The sequence below is a fragment of the Pteronotus mesoamericanus genome, unplaced genomic scaffold (genome assembly GCF_021234165.1).
Source record: "Pteronotus mesoamericanus isolate MK-2021 breed Mesoamerican mustached bat unplaced genomic scaffold, CSHL_Meso_final contig_74, whole genome shotgun sequence".
Classification (NCBI taxonomy): Eukaryota; Metazoa; Chordata; class Mammalia; order Chiroptera; family Mormoopidae; genus Pteronotus; species Pteronotus mesoamericanus.
The window spans coordinates 13246689-13262288 of NW_026555247.1; the positions used below are offsets into that span (position 1 = coordinate 13246689).

General features: G+C 35.9%; 1 protein-coding gene across 1 annotated transcript in view; it reads left to right on the plus strand.

Moving 5' to 3' along the window:
- Positions 1 to 717: 717 nt before the first annotated feature.
- Positions 718 to 15600, plus strand: part of LOC129078820 (desmoglein-1-like) — a 35382-nt gene continuing 20499 nt past the window's right edge. The window contains exons 1-10 of the mRNA XM_054583809.1: positions 718 to 831; positions 5222 to 5257; positions 5688 to 5819; positions 7015 to 7170; positions 8752 to 8896; positions 9595 to 9761; positions 11887 to 12021; positions 12315 to 12500; positions 14593 to 14852; positions 14918 to 14926. Of these exons, the coding sequence (XP_054439784.1) occupies positions 718 to 831; positions 5222 to 5257; positions 5688 to 5819; positions 7015 to 7170; positions 8752 to 8896; positions 9595 to 9761; positions 11887 to 12021; positions 12315 to 12500; positions 14593 to 14852; positions 14918 to 14926 (1340 nt within the window). The remainder of the gene's footprint in view (positions 832 to 5221; positions 5258 to 5687; positions 5820 to 7014; positions 7171 to 8751; positions 8897 to 9594; positions 9762 to 11886; positions 12022 to 12314; positions 12501 to 14592; positions 14853 to 14917; positions 14927 to 15600) is intronic.

The following is a 15600-nucleotide window of genomic DNA, read 5'->3' on the forward strand; positions in this document are numbered from 1 at the left end:
CTCAGAGTCTCCCTCTCTTCACAGCCACTCACCACTTGTTCTCAAACCCTGTCAATTTCAACCTGGCTCTATCTCTCCCTGGATCTTACTCAGTCTACCTGCTCCTCCTAATCTCTGCACTAACTTGATGCAGAAATTCAGCTGCTCATTGCCTGTAATCACTGTCTCTTCCCATCACTTCCATCAATTACTCTCAGAGATTTCTTTAAAATCCACAATTTTATCATGCCTTTCTCATGATCAAGAAACTTCAATATTTTCCTTCTGCACACAGAGATTTGGTGTTAAAATTCAAAAAGCAACTGTATGAAATCTAGTCAATGTCTAACATTTTATAAATGAGAAAACTAAAGATCAGAGTATGTAGGTAGTTTTTCTGAGTCTACCTAATGCTCTTTGATTCTCATCCTTTTGCCCTAAAAGTCAAAACAAGGAATTTGTTTCAAATTCCATTTTAGACTCTGAGCAAAAGGCAATATAGATATGTCAACACAACATATTTTTAAGAAGACCTGGCTGTTTTTAATTGGTAATCTAATTAAGAGCTTGACTATACAGTGAAACCTACTTGGTCTTCTGCCTAAATTGCCTCTCATGAGAAAAAGAATGACACAGTTTCATAAAGTGAGAAGGTTAGTGGCTTCTGGCATGGTTCTCCAAAACAAACAGCGGTGCTGACACTTCCGTGTGGTAAAGGAAATGCAAAAGAGAGAAGAGATGAATACACAGTCCCGTAGGTATGAAGAACAGGCTCCCAAACAGACAAACGAGGTATCCGTACACGCTTATCCAACATCTACAAGGAAAGGAATAATTGTTCATGAGTTCAAGGTAGCAAGAAGCACACAGCTGCATTAACATCATTTCAATTCTGCACCCAAGCAAGACAGTAATATTTTGGTTACTTGTCCAAAGCATTGGGCTGTTTGCTTTTCTTCCTCCCCCACCTATTATGACTATTACTGTTATTATTGTTGTATATAAGCATTCCTTATCACAAGGATAATATGAGAATAGATTAAAATTCAAAATTTTTTTGAATTTCTAAAATTGTGATGTCAGTTCTCTGTAATATATTTTAGTTAGTAATTTACATAAAATAGGCTATCTTGTACTTAATTATAAAACCCACACCTCAAGCACATATTTAGGCTGAATTGTACTGGGTTGTATTAAGTCATTAATATCGAAACCTCAATTTCTCATCTGTAAAATGAGATAATTATAGTATTGACCATATATTCTTGTTGAGATTAAGTGCATGGATTTCTCTAAACATGTTGTCTAGTACTTAGTTATCATTTAATAAATTGTAATGATTATAATGATTAACATTAAATATATACCATGAGTATATAACTCCTCTAATAAAAATATTGTCTTTTTAAACTATTCATATTAATCATAAGTACAAATTTTCTTGAATTATCAATTACAGTGATTTAAAAAATGTACTTAAACATTAAATTTTATTTTAACTTAATGGTAAAATTAAAGCTCACTATAAAAAGTTATTTACTATATTTTGAATATACTATTATTTGTATTTTTAAAGTGCAAACCTTAATTTTATTTTTCAAGTAATATAGATAGTGCTTATTTATAACAACAGCTTTCATACTTGGCAATTCTAAAAATAATTCAAGTTGAAGTTAAAAATGTCTTATTGAGGCAGAAATAAGAACTAAAGATTCACATTTTATTTATTAAATCTGAGTGCAATTTTTTATTGTTTTTCAGCTACAGTTGTCTCCATTTTCCCCCCAACTCTCTCCTGCCCCACCCACCCCCACATCCCACACTCAATCCTAACAGCCCCCCTCCCATTGATGTCATCCAAGGATTCTTTATACATGTTCCTTGATGACACTTCCCCTTGTTTGCTCCATTACCGCCCCCCCCCCACCCCTCAGGTTACTGTCAGTTTGGTTACTGTCAGTTTGTTCTTTATTTCAATGTCTCTGGCTTTATTTTGCTTGCTTGTTTGTTGATTAGGTTCCACTTATAGGTGAGATCATATGGAATTTGTCTTTCACTGCCTGCCTTATTTCACTTAGCACAATGTTCTCCAGTTTCATCCACGCTGACGCGAAGGGTAGGAGCTCCTTCTTTCTTTCTGCTCCATAGTATTCAATTGTGTAAATGTACCAGTTTTTTGACCCACTCAATTACTGATGGGCACTTAGGCTGTTTCCAGCACTTGTCCATTGTAAATTGTGCTGCTATGAACATTGGGTTGCATAGGTTCTTTTGAATTGATGTTTCAGAATTCTGAAGGTATAATCCCAGCAGTGGAATTTAAAGCCATAAAAATCATAGAAGAAAACATAAGCAGCAAAATGTTGGACATTGTCCTTAGAAATTTTTATCAGATATATCTCCCCAGGCAAGGGAAACAAAATAAAAAAAATAAGCAAATGGGACTTCATCAAACTAAAAAGTTTTTGCAGAGCAAAAGAAATCAACAAAATAAAAAGGCAACCCACAGAATGGGAGAACATATTCGCCAATACATCTAATAAGGGGTTAATCTCCAAATTTATAAAGTACTACAAAACTCAACACCAAAAAACCAAACAACCCAATTAAAAAATGGACAAAGGACCTGAATAGACACTTCTCTAAAGAGGACATATAAATGGCCAATAGACATATGAAAATATGCTCAACATCACTAATCATCAGAGAAATGGAAATAAAAACCACAATGAAATACATCTCACACCTGTCAGAATGGCCATCATCAATAAATCAACAAACAACAAGTGCTGGTGAGGATGTGGAGAAAGGGGAACCCTTTTGCACTGTTGGTGGGAATGCACAGTGCAGCCACTGTGGAAAGCAGTATGGAGAAACCTCAAAAAATTAAAAATGCATCTGCCTTTTGACCCAGCCATCCCACTTCTGGGAATATATCTGAAGAAACTCAAAACACTAATTTGAAACAACATAAGCACGCCTGTGTTCATTGCAGCATTATTTACAGTCACCAAGATATGGAAGCAGCCTAAGTGTCCAACAATAGATGAGTGGATAAAACAACTATGGGACATTTACACAATGGAATTCTACTCCGCCATAAAAAAGAAGAAAATTTTCCTTTTTGCAACAGTGTGGATAGACCTGAAGAACATTACACTAAGTGAAATAAGCCAGTCAGAGAAAGACAAATACCTTATGATTTCACTCATATGGGGAATCTAACAAATGAACTGAACTAATAAGCAAAACAGAGCCAGACTCATAGACGGAGAACAGATAATAGCTAGTCGGGAGGGGAGGGGAAGTTGGGAGGAGAGATTGCGCTTTTGTTATATAGAGCATTTCTATATAGAAAAGCCTCCTTAGGGGCTGTCGTCTGACTGCATACAATACGTGTCCCTGAGTGTCTTCAAAACTTTTTGAATATATGGGTTGTGAAAGACTCTACAAGCATGTCCTTTTGAGAAAATGTTTCTGTGATTGAGAGAATCCTGAGCTGAGAAGGCTGAACCGAAACCCTCCTCTGAATACAAAATTTCACTGTCAGCGAATGCATGTCCGGATGTAGAGGTATAAACCCAGGTTTGGGCTCTGATACAGATAGGAATGATTGCCGCCCGGTACTGTCAGATTAACTCTAAAGATCTCAGTGAGTGAAAGTACACTCTACCTTATTCCCTCACACCCTGTTTTCACTTCATAACACAGATTCCCTACACTACCTCAATGACCCACACATCTGAACTAGAAAAGGAACTCTTAGGGTTTGAAAAAGGATAAAGGGCTCACGGATATGGACAACAGTGCCGTGTTGCTGGGGACAGGATATAAAGGGATGAAACGGTAATTAAAAAATGCAATAAAAATTATACTAAAAAAACTTATACATACAAATTAGCCTTAAAATCCACACCTAATTTTTTAAGAAGATATTTTAAAATGTCTTAGGCATGCTCGTATATTAAACTTAATACACAAGTGTTGTGTTTTTAGAAATGCCTTTGGTTTTTAGAGAAAAAAATTAAACTACCCTGATTAGCACTACAAATCATGTGTAAAAGTCAAGGCCATAGCTGAGCTGAAATTAGGCAGAACTGTGCTTGACTAGCTCACTTATTTAATGCAAGAGAAAAAACTAATGGAAGTTCCTTACCCAGCAATTTGTCACTACACTCTGAATTTCTTCTCCTTGCTATGGAAGGATGCATTTATGTCATTGACTTTGTTTAGTGTGAACTCTAAAATGCCAAATATGAGTACATTTTTATATAAAAATATTTGTTTCTATTTTAAAATTGTATATTCTCATATTTCAAAGCAAGTAATAAATTTGTCATCTTAATATTTTCAAGAATAATAAAAATCCATCAATTTAGAATTAGAAAATTAAGAAACAAATATTTTTTTAAAAGAATGTTTATTTATTTTTTTATTTTAATTTAGTTTTTCAAATACATTTGTCTCTGTTTACCACCCACCACTTTCCCTTGCCCCCTCCTTCCTTCCCTCCCTCAGCTCTTCACCTTTGGTTTTGTCCATGAGTCCTTGCTATATGTTCCTTGACTTTCCCCTTCCCTTCCTTTTCCCCACCCTCCCTTCCCTCTTGTCTCTGTTGATTCCTTTTCCTTTCAGTGTTGATGGTCTTATTTTCCTTGCATCTTTGTATTGTTGGTTAGGTTCCACTTATAGGTGAGATCATATGGTATTTGTCGAAGAAACAAATATTTTGAAGCTTTCTGGATACTTTATGCTTCGTATGCTGTCTTTATCCCAAAACATTTTTTTTTCTATTTTCATCTGAGTCTGCTCAGGTGCTAAAACTATAGTCAAAAGTTTTAGTATCATAATTTACTGTTGAACTACACTAAATACCTACAGCTCTTCAGGCACAGAATTTACTAAGAGAACATTATTTTCCAACCCTCATTCCCCCTCTGTTCTAGCTTCAAATATCCTGGCTCATATGATTACCTACATCACATAGGCTAAGAATGAAAAAAAAGGTTAAAAAGTAAAAGTAATATAGAGAAGAAGAACAAAATTGAAAAGTCAAAACTAAAAGAAAAAGAATCATTTAGCATCATTGTCACACCTGAGAGATAAACAAGGTCCACCTACTATCTACTCTGAGAAAGTAATTTTAATGACTCAGATTGTTTGATTATTTAATGATTTGATAACATAAATTTCAAAGCATTTATTTAAAAATTAAATATTGTCTTTATCATATTTTTTATAGGTGGTGATGGAAGTTAACAGTGAATTTCAAATCCAGGTAACATATAATGAATTTATTTCTTCAATTTAGAAAGATTGAGCAAAAAGGAAAAAGGACTCATGGACAAGGACAACACTGTGGAGGCTGCTGTGGGTGGGTAGTATCAGGACACTAAAGGGTAATGGAAAAATACAATAAAGGAAAAAGTTAAAATATTTAAGGAAATATGTATTAAACAAAAACAAAAAAACTAAGTCAGTGGTTTGGGAGTAACTACATAAACCTGATGTCCCACCCTCTACCCCAGAATTCACCTTATAAGTAAAGTTAATTTTAGGTGTAAATTAATAGAGTATCAAAACTACCAGTCTTCCCCAAAAAAGCATTCTTTCTGTCATTACAATGACTTCTCCTACCATTTCTTTAGTGGAATGTGAATTATGAATAAAAGTTAATAGATATCACTAATTTACCCTGCCCCTTCAAGGTACGAGATTATAACACTAAAAATGGCACCATCAAGTGGCATTCAATCAGAAGGCAAAAACGTGAATGGATCAAATTTGCTGCCGCCTGCCGTGAAGGTGAAGACAACTCTAAAAGGAACCCGATAGCCAAAGTGAGTATCAACCCCAAAACATAAAAAATCAAAATGGATGAAGTTAAAGTTTCAAAAGAACCTGTCTTTTAAATATTTTATGAACATATCTCACTGAGAAGTTATGATGTAAAACAGAATAGTCATTCAGGTTATGAAAATTGAAGCCATTAAAAGGATAAGTTAAGAAATGTAGGCACTCGCTTAAACAGTTAAACACCGACTCACCTTACTGGTGACATTAATACACATACATAATCATGTGTTACCTTAAACTCTAGATTTTATAATGATAGTGATTTAAGTAATGAATTTACCACTCGGCACAGTTAGAGGAACTATTTCAATGTCTGCTCTTTCTGCCTCATAATCTATTAGAATTAAATTCCTGCTTTTGGCTTGTTTATGAGCATTCACCATGTACCCTCTTTTGTAATATTTTTCCTTTCACTTCCCTTTATATGCTTTTTACACACATGTGCACACTCCAAAACACATCAACACACAGATTCACTCATATACATTTATATATACGCACACATACATACACTGACACACATTCAAACATAGCACTTTCACATAAATACACACAGGGACATTCCCCATGCAATATTTTATTTTAAAAAAAGAGTTCTGATTTCTATAACCATTTATTTAAGCTGGTCTCCTCACTTTCCTGCTAAAACATCCTCTCCATTTTCAGAATTAAGAGCCTCTTCTTACAGTAAGATACCTTTTCTTACCTACATAAATCCACCTCAGTCTTCTAAAAGTACAATTAAATTTTTTTTGAATTGGAAGATCAAAGTTATGTTAAAAAAAACACTGGTACACTCACTAAAATGGTAAGTAGTTCCCTGCTCTAGACCTAGTGTTAGCATGGAACCTGAAAATCATACAATCAAGTTGTAAATGTTGAATGAATGAACACATAAATGATGATTGTATAGGCTAGAAGTATTAGGGTGATATTTTACTTTTTTATTATTTGTTAGATACAAACTGAATTTCCTCTATTACATTAACAGTTACCACTGAAATATTAGAGCTCTAACTACACCACTTATCTAGTAAAATAATTCTCTACTTCCAGAACTTCCCCCAAAATAACAGGGACAGAACATTCAACACATCTTTAAAAAGAGAGCAATTATATATGAAGTGTAACAGACTTATTTTGCAGCCTGTCATGTTTTCAACTGTGCTCTTTCCGCAGATCCATTCAGATTGTGCTGCAAACCAGCAAGTTACATACCACATCTCTGGAGTAGGAATTGATCAACCACCTTTGGGAATCTTTGTGATTAATCAAAAAACTGGTGAAATCAACATAACATCCATAGTTGATCGAGAAGTCACCCCGTTTTTCATTGTAAGTGGGTGCTGTGTCAATATACATGTTCAGTCCTAAGTTATTTTTGGAATATCTCAAGCTCAGCTCATATTTGATTTCATTTTAAGAGTCTCAGTATAGGTATTTTGGGTTGTCTCTTAATTCATGAGCAGCTATGACCCAGAGACACAGAGAGAGGGCTGAGAGACTGAAGAGTGTTTCGCCTAATTGCTTTAGCAAAAATGCTAACCTTTGGCCCGGCCCAAGTGGCAGACTAGAGCATTTGCATTGGAGGGCAAGTACTCAACCTTTACTTTCCTTAATACAGTTGAGAATGTTGGTCTCCGCCAACTCTAGGGCCAAGTGATGATTCTATAGGTGCTACAGGAGCCTTTTCTTAGTGAACATACTTTACTATAAATGCATGTTGCTCAAGCTCACCTGAGCACAGCATTTGCCTTGGAAAGACTTCAGTTCCTCTTTAAATGAATCTTACTCTATTCTTTACGGTAGCTATGACAAAGCTTAAGTGCTCACTCTTCAAACCCTTAACGTCATTCCTACTTCAAGCAGCTGACCTCATACCAACTCCATTAAAATATCTCAGGCTCTCTGCCACAGACTCCTACAATTAATTCTCCCTGCCTGCTCAGAAATGGTCTACCTTAAATCCAAAAGCAAGATGAACCTTCTATGTTTCTTTAATATAGCTCGAGAGTTTCCATTTTCCCATTTACCTGGTATTCAAGAACTTTATTTTTCTGCTTGCTCTGTGGGTTGCTTCCATCATTGTCTACTTTGGTAATACTTAAAATTAAAAGTAAAGAAATAAAGAAAAGCTCCCTCAATGAAGTAACTTCTTCTATTAAAACCTCATCAATCCATTTCCAAAAATGCCTTCAGAGAATAATCTATGCCTGCTGCTTTCACTCATACTGCTTGTCTGTATTCCTAACATTATTTTAATCCCCGAGTCTTCTCTTCCAATTAAATATTCCTGCTTTGTTTCCCATAATGTTTTCCCAAATCACCCTAAATCAGCATGGCAGCCTGTAAGATCCTCTTAAAGCACAGTGCATTTTACATGAAATATACCATAGGTAAAATAATACACATTATATTATACTTATGCACACACCTAATAATAATGAGAATACAAGCACCCATATAGCCACGACCTACCTTACGAACGCTCTGTTTCTTTGAAGCTCCCATGGGACTCTCCTTTACCACAGCCTCAACCCCAGTAGTCCCTATTCCTAATTCCAAACATTGCCTTTTCATTACTTTGTTTCTTCCTTCCATGAATCCCTTTCCTTGGAACACCCAGCCGATTCCCGGCTCCACTTGTTGAAATTCCCTTCAAGATCTACCTCAGTCATTGCGTTTCCTATGATAGCCTACTGTTGCTGTTCGTCCTTTCATAGCTGGTCATGTGACCTTTCCTCAAATGGTATTTTTTGTTCATTTTTACCTGCACTTATTGACTGTAAGTACTGCTTGTGCTTACACTCCAGTAGTGTTATTTTTTTTCAGTTACACAGTGCCTAGTACTGATCCAAGCAAAATAAAAATGTAAGATTTGTTGAATTATATAATTATTCCTCTTTTATTTTCCAGATCTACTGCCGGGCCCTAAATGCACAAAGACAAGATTTAGAGAGGGTTCTTGAGCTCAGAGTTAGGGTCTTGGATATAAATGACAACCCTCCAGTGTTTTCTATGTCTACTTTTCTAGGACAAATAGAAGAGAATTCTAATGCAAGTAAGTAAGCAACTTTATTAAGTAATTAAGCATATATTGGCTTCCAGATCATTCTTCATCAAAACTGCTTCTAGCATTAATGGTAAAGATGAAAGATAGGACAAAGGATGTAGTTAAATAAGCATCTTTTTAAACCTTCTACTTCCCTAGCCCTGAACTAGGGACCATTCAAAACAGAGCAATAAGACATATTTACTGAGGATGCATTAGCCAGTAGGAAGTGTGTATGATTTTCTCACATGAAGCTGCTTAATTTGCTCATGAACTCACAGAGGACAGTACTGTTATCATCCCCATTGACAGGTGTGGAAACTGAGACCAAGGTCATACATCAGGAAAGTGCCACAAAGTTGAGAAGCTGATGGTATCAGTTTGTTTAATATCATTTTGTTTCACCACAGTGACCTTAAAAAAACAACAACATTAGACTAGAATAGGAAATGGAAAGGCAGAATCCAACATTTCTTCGTTTTCGAACTATCAGCAATCTCTAGGTTCTTGGTAAAATGTGATCTGTCGTCAATGCAAACGTATAGAAAGGAGGTAATATATGACTACGTGAAAGGAGGAGAAAGGAAAAATGGAAAAGTGCACATGATGTGAACCAAAAAGCCTAACAACTTGTTGAAAAAGTAAGATACTATATTATGACAAAAATGGAAACTGTCCAATAGCAATACATTTTCCTTGATTTCTAGATACCCTGGTGATGAAACTCAATGCTACTGATGCAGATGAACCCAATAATTTGAACTCCAAAATAGCCTTCAAGATCATAAGCCAGGAGCCTTCTGATTCATCCATGTTCATTATCAACAGATACACTGGCGAAATTCGAACAATGAATAATTTTCTAGACAGAGAGGTAATTTCTTTTTCTTTGAGCGGTTAGTCCATAGGAACTGACTCTAAAAGCAAGAGTACCTAAGAGAGAAAAAAGGAACTATGTTTTAAATTTTTAATTGCCTAATCTTTTTACATAATGGTAATGACATAAAAACATCTTTAAAATGAAAAGAGGGGGGTTCCTCACATACATTTTATACTGTCATTTCTTTCATTTAATCTGCCAGCATTTGCCTCAACTTAAGAAAACTGTATTCTGAGGGCCCACAACATATACATTCAGTATTTTGCTAGAATATCCCCCACCTCGGAGAATCACAGTGCATGAACATGGCTGAGGCTCCGAGAATTTTTACAGGCTAAGCTACTGGTTTATCTTTCTTTTTTCTTTTTTTTTAAGATCTTATTTATTTGTTACTTTAGAGAGAGTGGAAAGGAGGGAGAAAGAGAAGGAGAGGAGCATCAGTGCGTGGTTGTCTCTTGCCCGCCCCCAACTGAGGCCGCGGCCCACAACCCAGGCCTGTGCCCGGACTGGGAATCTAACGGGTGACCCTTTGGTTCTCAGGCCGGTGCTCAGTGCACTGAGCCACACCAGCCAGGGCTGTTTATCTTTCTTTAACACAGTATATTGTAAACTTCTTTGACAACAAAAAAATCTTCTTTTACTTCCTGTGTTGCACCTGTTGACAGCCCATTGATTACCTTGGGATATGAATCACAAAAACACAATGATCATTAACAATTAAGTAACATCCAGATCAATGTTTGCATTTACAAAACAGAAAACAATTAGTGACCGTTATCAGGTAATGATCAGCATTATAGGTTTTCTACCATGCCCTGTGGTCTCATAACTTAATGTAAAAACATCAACTTTTCATTATTTTTTAATATTTATAGAATATAGCTGACCTGTACATATTGTACGAGCTATGAATGAGGAAGTTTTACTTTCTAAGTTATACCCTATTAATTTTAGTCAATATAGCTATTTATTTTTTTTAAAGATTCTAATTATATACTTTTAGAGAGAAGGGAAGGGTAGGAGAAAGAGAGGAAGAGAAACAGCAATGTGCCAGAGATACATTGATCAGTTGCCTCTCACACACCCTGAACTGGGCAGCTGGTCCACAAGCCAGGCATGTGCCCGGACTGGGAATCAAACCAGTGACCCTTTGGCTTGCAGGAGGTCACTTAATCCACTGAGCCACACCAGCCAAGGCTCAGTAGACTTATTTAAAAATGACAATCTCCTGTTAATGGCCTAGAAGTTAAGCATAAATCAGATTATATTAACACTTCTTAATGATCCAAAAGCCATCGGTTTCTAGGTTACTTATATTTCCTTTTATACTTGCTTGAAACTATAATCAGAAGAAATGGACTATTTAGCTCTTTCTCAAGCTTTCTTAAAGAACCCAGTGAAAGTACTTTAATGTCGAAAGAGTTGTAGTGGTGAAAGCTGTAAGGAGGGAAAGAACTCTGCATTTACTGGGATGCCACCAGGGCACATATTCTTAATTGGGGTCCACGGGGAGACTCCGAGATGTCCCTAGCTATGAATCCTCTAAGAGTACATCACAGTTTCGAATGAGAATGCAGTTATGCATATTTCTTGAAAAGCAGTCAAAGCTCATACCAGCTTCTCAAAATTTAAACACCTTGAGTAGAATCAAGAAGACAGATCATCAATAATTTCACGGCCACAACCTGCCTCCATCACCCCCTGAGAAATGCAACCATGTTATCTGTCCTTTATTCCTCCACACTGGGGGCTGATTATCCAAGGTATGGAAATTTCAAACCAAAATTCTTGATAAACCTTAATTTCTTTCCTCCTGATCATTGTGACCCACTTTATCCCCTGTAAACATTTTGACATTCTGAGAATAGAATACGGAAGGAGGCCTTTAAGAGTGTTGCTTTTTAAAATGAGGTTGGACAACTATTTTGGAGACTAGAGACTAGAAGTGGCAACTTTCATATTGATTCATGTGCGATTTGTGAATTTTCCATCATCTGTTACCCTTATCACCACCATAGATTTATGTAACTTTTGTGGCAATATTTTAAAAGGACTTTGCAAGAGACAGAATAAGGACTGTCTGTATCAACTGATCTATTGTATGTAATGTGCATTTTAGCTATATAGCCAATATTCTCTTGCTGTAAGAGGTTCAGACCGAGATGGAGGAGCAGGTGGTTTGTCAGCAGACTGTGAGTGCAGCATTAAAATCCTCGATGTCAACGACAACATCCCATACATGGAACAACCTTCAGTAAGTATTTGTCTTTGAAAATAATAATTTTTACTCATGACATCCTAAAATTTGTTTGAACAACCCTATTCACAGATAGATATATATGTTCTCTCTAGTCACATGCAACCCAAATTTAGACGTGTACTTTGTGCTTGTTTATTCAAAGCACAGGGAGAAAATATTTGAACACTGAAAAGTCTGACTATAAACACAGATCCTTTTTCTAAATATTGAATAACTGTAAATATTCAGTATAAGTCTAGTATAATTCTCTCACTCACAGAGGTTTTTTTTTTTACTTCTTTTTTCAGTATTCCATAAAAATTGAAGAAAATGCTCTGTATTCAGATTTGCTCCAAATTAGAGTCATTGATTTGGATGAGGAGTTCTCAGCTAACTGGATAGCAGTAATTTTCTTTATCTCTGGAAATGAGGGAAATTGGTTTGACATAGAAATGAATGAAAGAACAAACGTGGGGATTTTAAAGGTTATTAAGGTATGGTATAATTATCCTTGTCTTTTTCCAAATGCTAATCTTAAAATAAAATGTTAAGATTTTACAAACGAGTGTATTAAAGAATGAAAATTACTGTTTTAAATGGTATATGAAATAGAGCTTTTACATAGACTTTTTGCTTATATAATTTTATGAAAGCAGACATTGAATTTTAACTCGAAACACTTCTGTTTACACAGTATTCCCTCACAGATCATAGGAATTGAAAGAAGTTCCAAGCATTAAACCTACCTTATACTTACAGAAAAAGTATGGTTAATGGTTAAAATATTGTTTTAGAATATTTAGAAAAATATTTTTAATCAGATTGAACATTAGCCTTTATAAAATGTGTCCATTTCTACATTATATGACAATCATTATACACTAAGAATATTCATCAAATAAATGAAAGTTCTTTATTCCTCCAGTGTCTTTTTATGAAATGAAATAGACTCTAACTGTAGAATCACATTCCCGTCTCATTGTGGCCGCTGACCAAAGTTTATTATGACATAAATACACTAGAGATTTGGTCCAAGTCACTAGAGTTTTCCTGTGTCCCCCGTAGACTAATGATCCACCAGATTCACCTGCAGTAGAATTCCCTGTGAGACGTGAGGCAGAATGTCTGACTCCTGGGGAGCTGGCAGTGAAAACTTCACCCTGTGCTGCAAGACCTACCCGGTCTATGTTTAAAATTTGTGAAAGCGGTACATGGACTGTGTGTGGTGCGTGCAAGATGGATCTTTTTAGGAAAATATAATTCCTTTTTTGCTATTTCCTTCCTTCAGAATAATCCTCAGAAAAGACTCCTAAGGAATTCTGTCCCCTTAGGAATGTGTGATCACTTGTTTCATAAAGTGTCACCGTGGCTCTCGCGTCCATGTGGCGAGGCCCTGTGCAGAGCCTGGAGGCCATCCCTCCCAGCACCCCCCGCCGTAGGTTACCCGCGCCCACGCCCACGTTCAGGCAGGTGCTGCGAGGGTCAGAGAGAGTGCGCAACCTGCTCGCGTTCTCCCGACGAGGAAGTGCTACAGCTGACATTCAGACCTCCGTCTCTCTAGCTACCCAGTCCGTATTCTTTCCACCGCGCTGCCTGGATTCCATGCTGGGGAAACGGAGTCCTAAACTATCTTACACCAAACCACTATAACGCTTGAGAAAGTTAATCTTTCCTCAATACCTCTCTCTGTAAAATGGGAATGATTTTGATTTTTTCTCCCAGACATGATATCATATTTTCCCCTTTTTTGTGAATATATACTATATATAATATGTATTTGTGTTTCTGTATAATATATATGTATACATGATTTTATAGCCATTCTTTACATTGCAAATAGAGTTTATATTAGAGCAAAGACTAAAAATTTTATCTTAGTGGAGAGTTCAGTTTGTGTATAAATGATCATCTAAGTTACTCTCAAGTGAAAATTTGGAAAAACAAATTTGGCATAACAGACAGTTTGAGGGTTTTATGAGTAGTGGTTGGTGACACCATCTTTTATAATGAAAATGACTACTTGACTATTTCACAAGATGAAAAAAATTTCTCCAGAATATGTTGAAAAAGTAAGAATTTCTTTTTATTATATATATACTACATTCAAACACCGGTCTTAATGAAAGAAGTTGCATTAATAGAGGTAAAATTCTTCTAAGTAGTTCTCTATGGATAAACCAGTCAAATGATGGAAATTATAATGTATCATCCCATACTTTGTATATATAGAACTACTTTGTGAATAACATGAAATGATAAAATCTAACATAAACTGTCTTTGCACTGCAAAACACATGGATTTGACCATCTATATTAAGTTTCTAATGTGGTGGACAATTAAGACTCATGCCACAACTTGTCAATTTTTGCAACAAAGAATCTAAGAAAATTGGATTTTTTTCTTACTATGTATATTTCTTGTGTATGTACTGGAATATAAAGAAAGTAAGAATGCATTGTATATTTATATGTATCTATAACTTAAAAAGAAGTCTAAAGATTTCTTTGCCTGTTATCACAGGATTTCTTTCACTTCTAGAATTTTTTTCTTCTTATAATGAAACTATTTCACTCTGTATTTTCTAGCCCTTAGATCATGAAGCTATGCAGAGTCTCCAACTTAGTATTGGTGTTAGAAATAAAGCTGAATTTCATCAGTCAATTTTGTCTCAGTACAAGCTCACAGCTACTACGATCTCTGTGACTGTGTTAAATGTAATTGAAGGCCCAGTGTTCCGTCCAGGTTCAAAGACATTCGAAGTAAATAGTAACATGGGACAAAATTATGAAGTGGGAGAATTTACAGCTACTGATCAGGACACAGGTCGAGCTTCAACAACTGTTAGGTAAGACTGACATTTTCCAAGTAATTTTCATCACATATTGGATTAAGTACATATATTCTTTTTAGGAATGTTAAGTATGAATTAAAATATTTTTCAATATTTAGAAACTATCATCTAATTGTAAAGAGTACTAACTACTGAACTATTACCTAATTTAGAGTGCTTAGCTTAAGAACATATAATTTGTATAAAATGTAAGATGTAAAAGTTTGAAGTTGTAAATTGTGGAAATATTGTATCTTTAGAGTTTGACACTCCTGTGCTTATATATTTTATTGCCCAATTAGCTGATTACCACATATCAAGGTTGTTTACCCTGGAAGATTTTCTGGACTGATTTCCCCATTGGAAATTTGCCCAGATTGAAATCCATTAGATTTAGTTACTCTCTTTTCTTTAATCAGCACTTATGTTATACGCATGTGCTTGTGACCAAGCATTACAGTGAGGGAAAAGCCTCCCAAATGGGCTCTGTAAGTTTGCTCTCTGCGCTCTTCTCACACTGTGTGAGTAGTTCTGTTCTGTCTCTTATCACACTGGGCCACCATTGCCGATAAACTCTCTTGTGCCCTGCAGATGTGAGTTCATGGAGGGCAGGTCACCCTCCAACCCACCACCCTGTTCCCCTTAAAGTTCTGCTCCCTGAGTTTAGCAGAATGCCTGACACAGAGAGTTACTGCCCAGTGCTTCCTTAACAAATGTAAATGAGGGGAGGAAAGGAGTGATGTGAAAGATGAGGAGAGAAAAG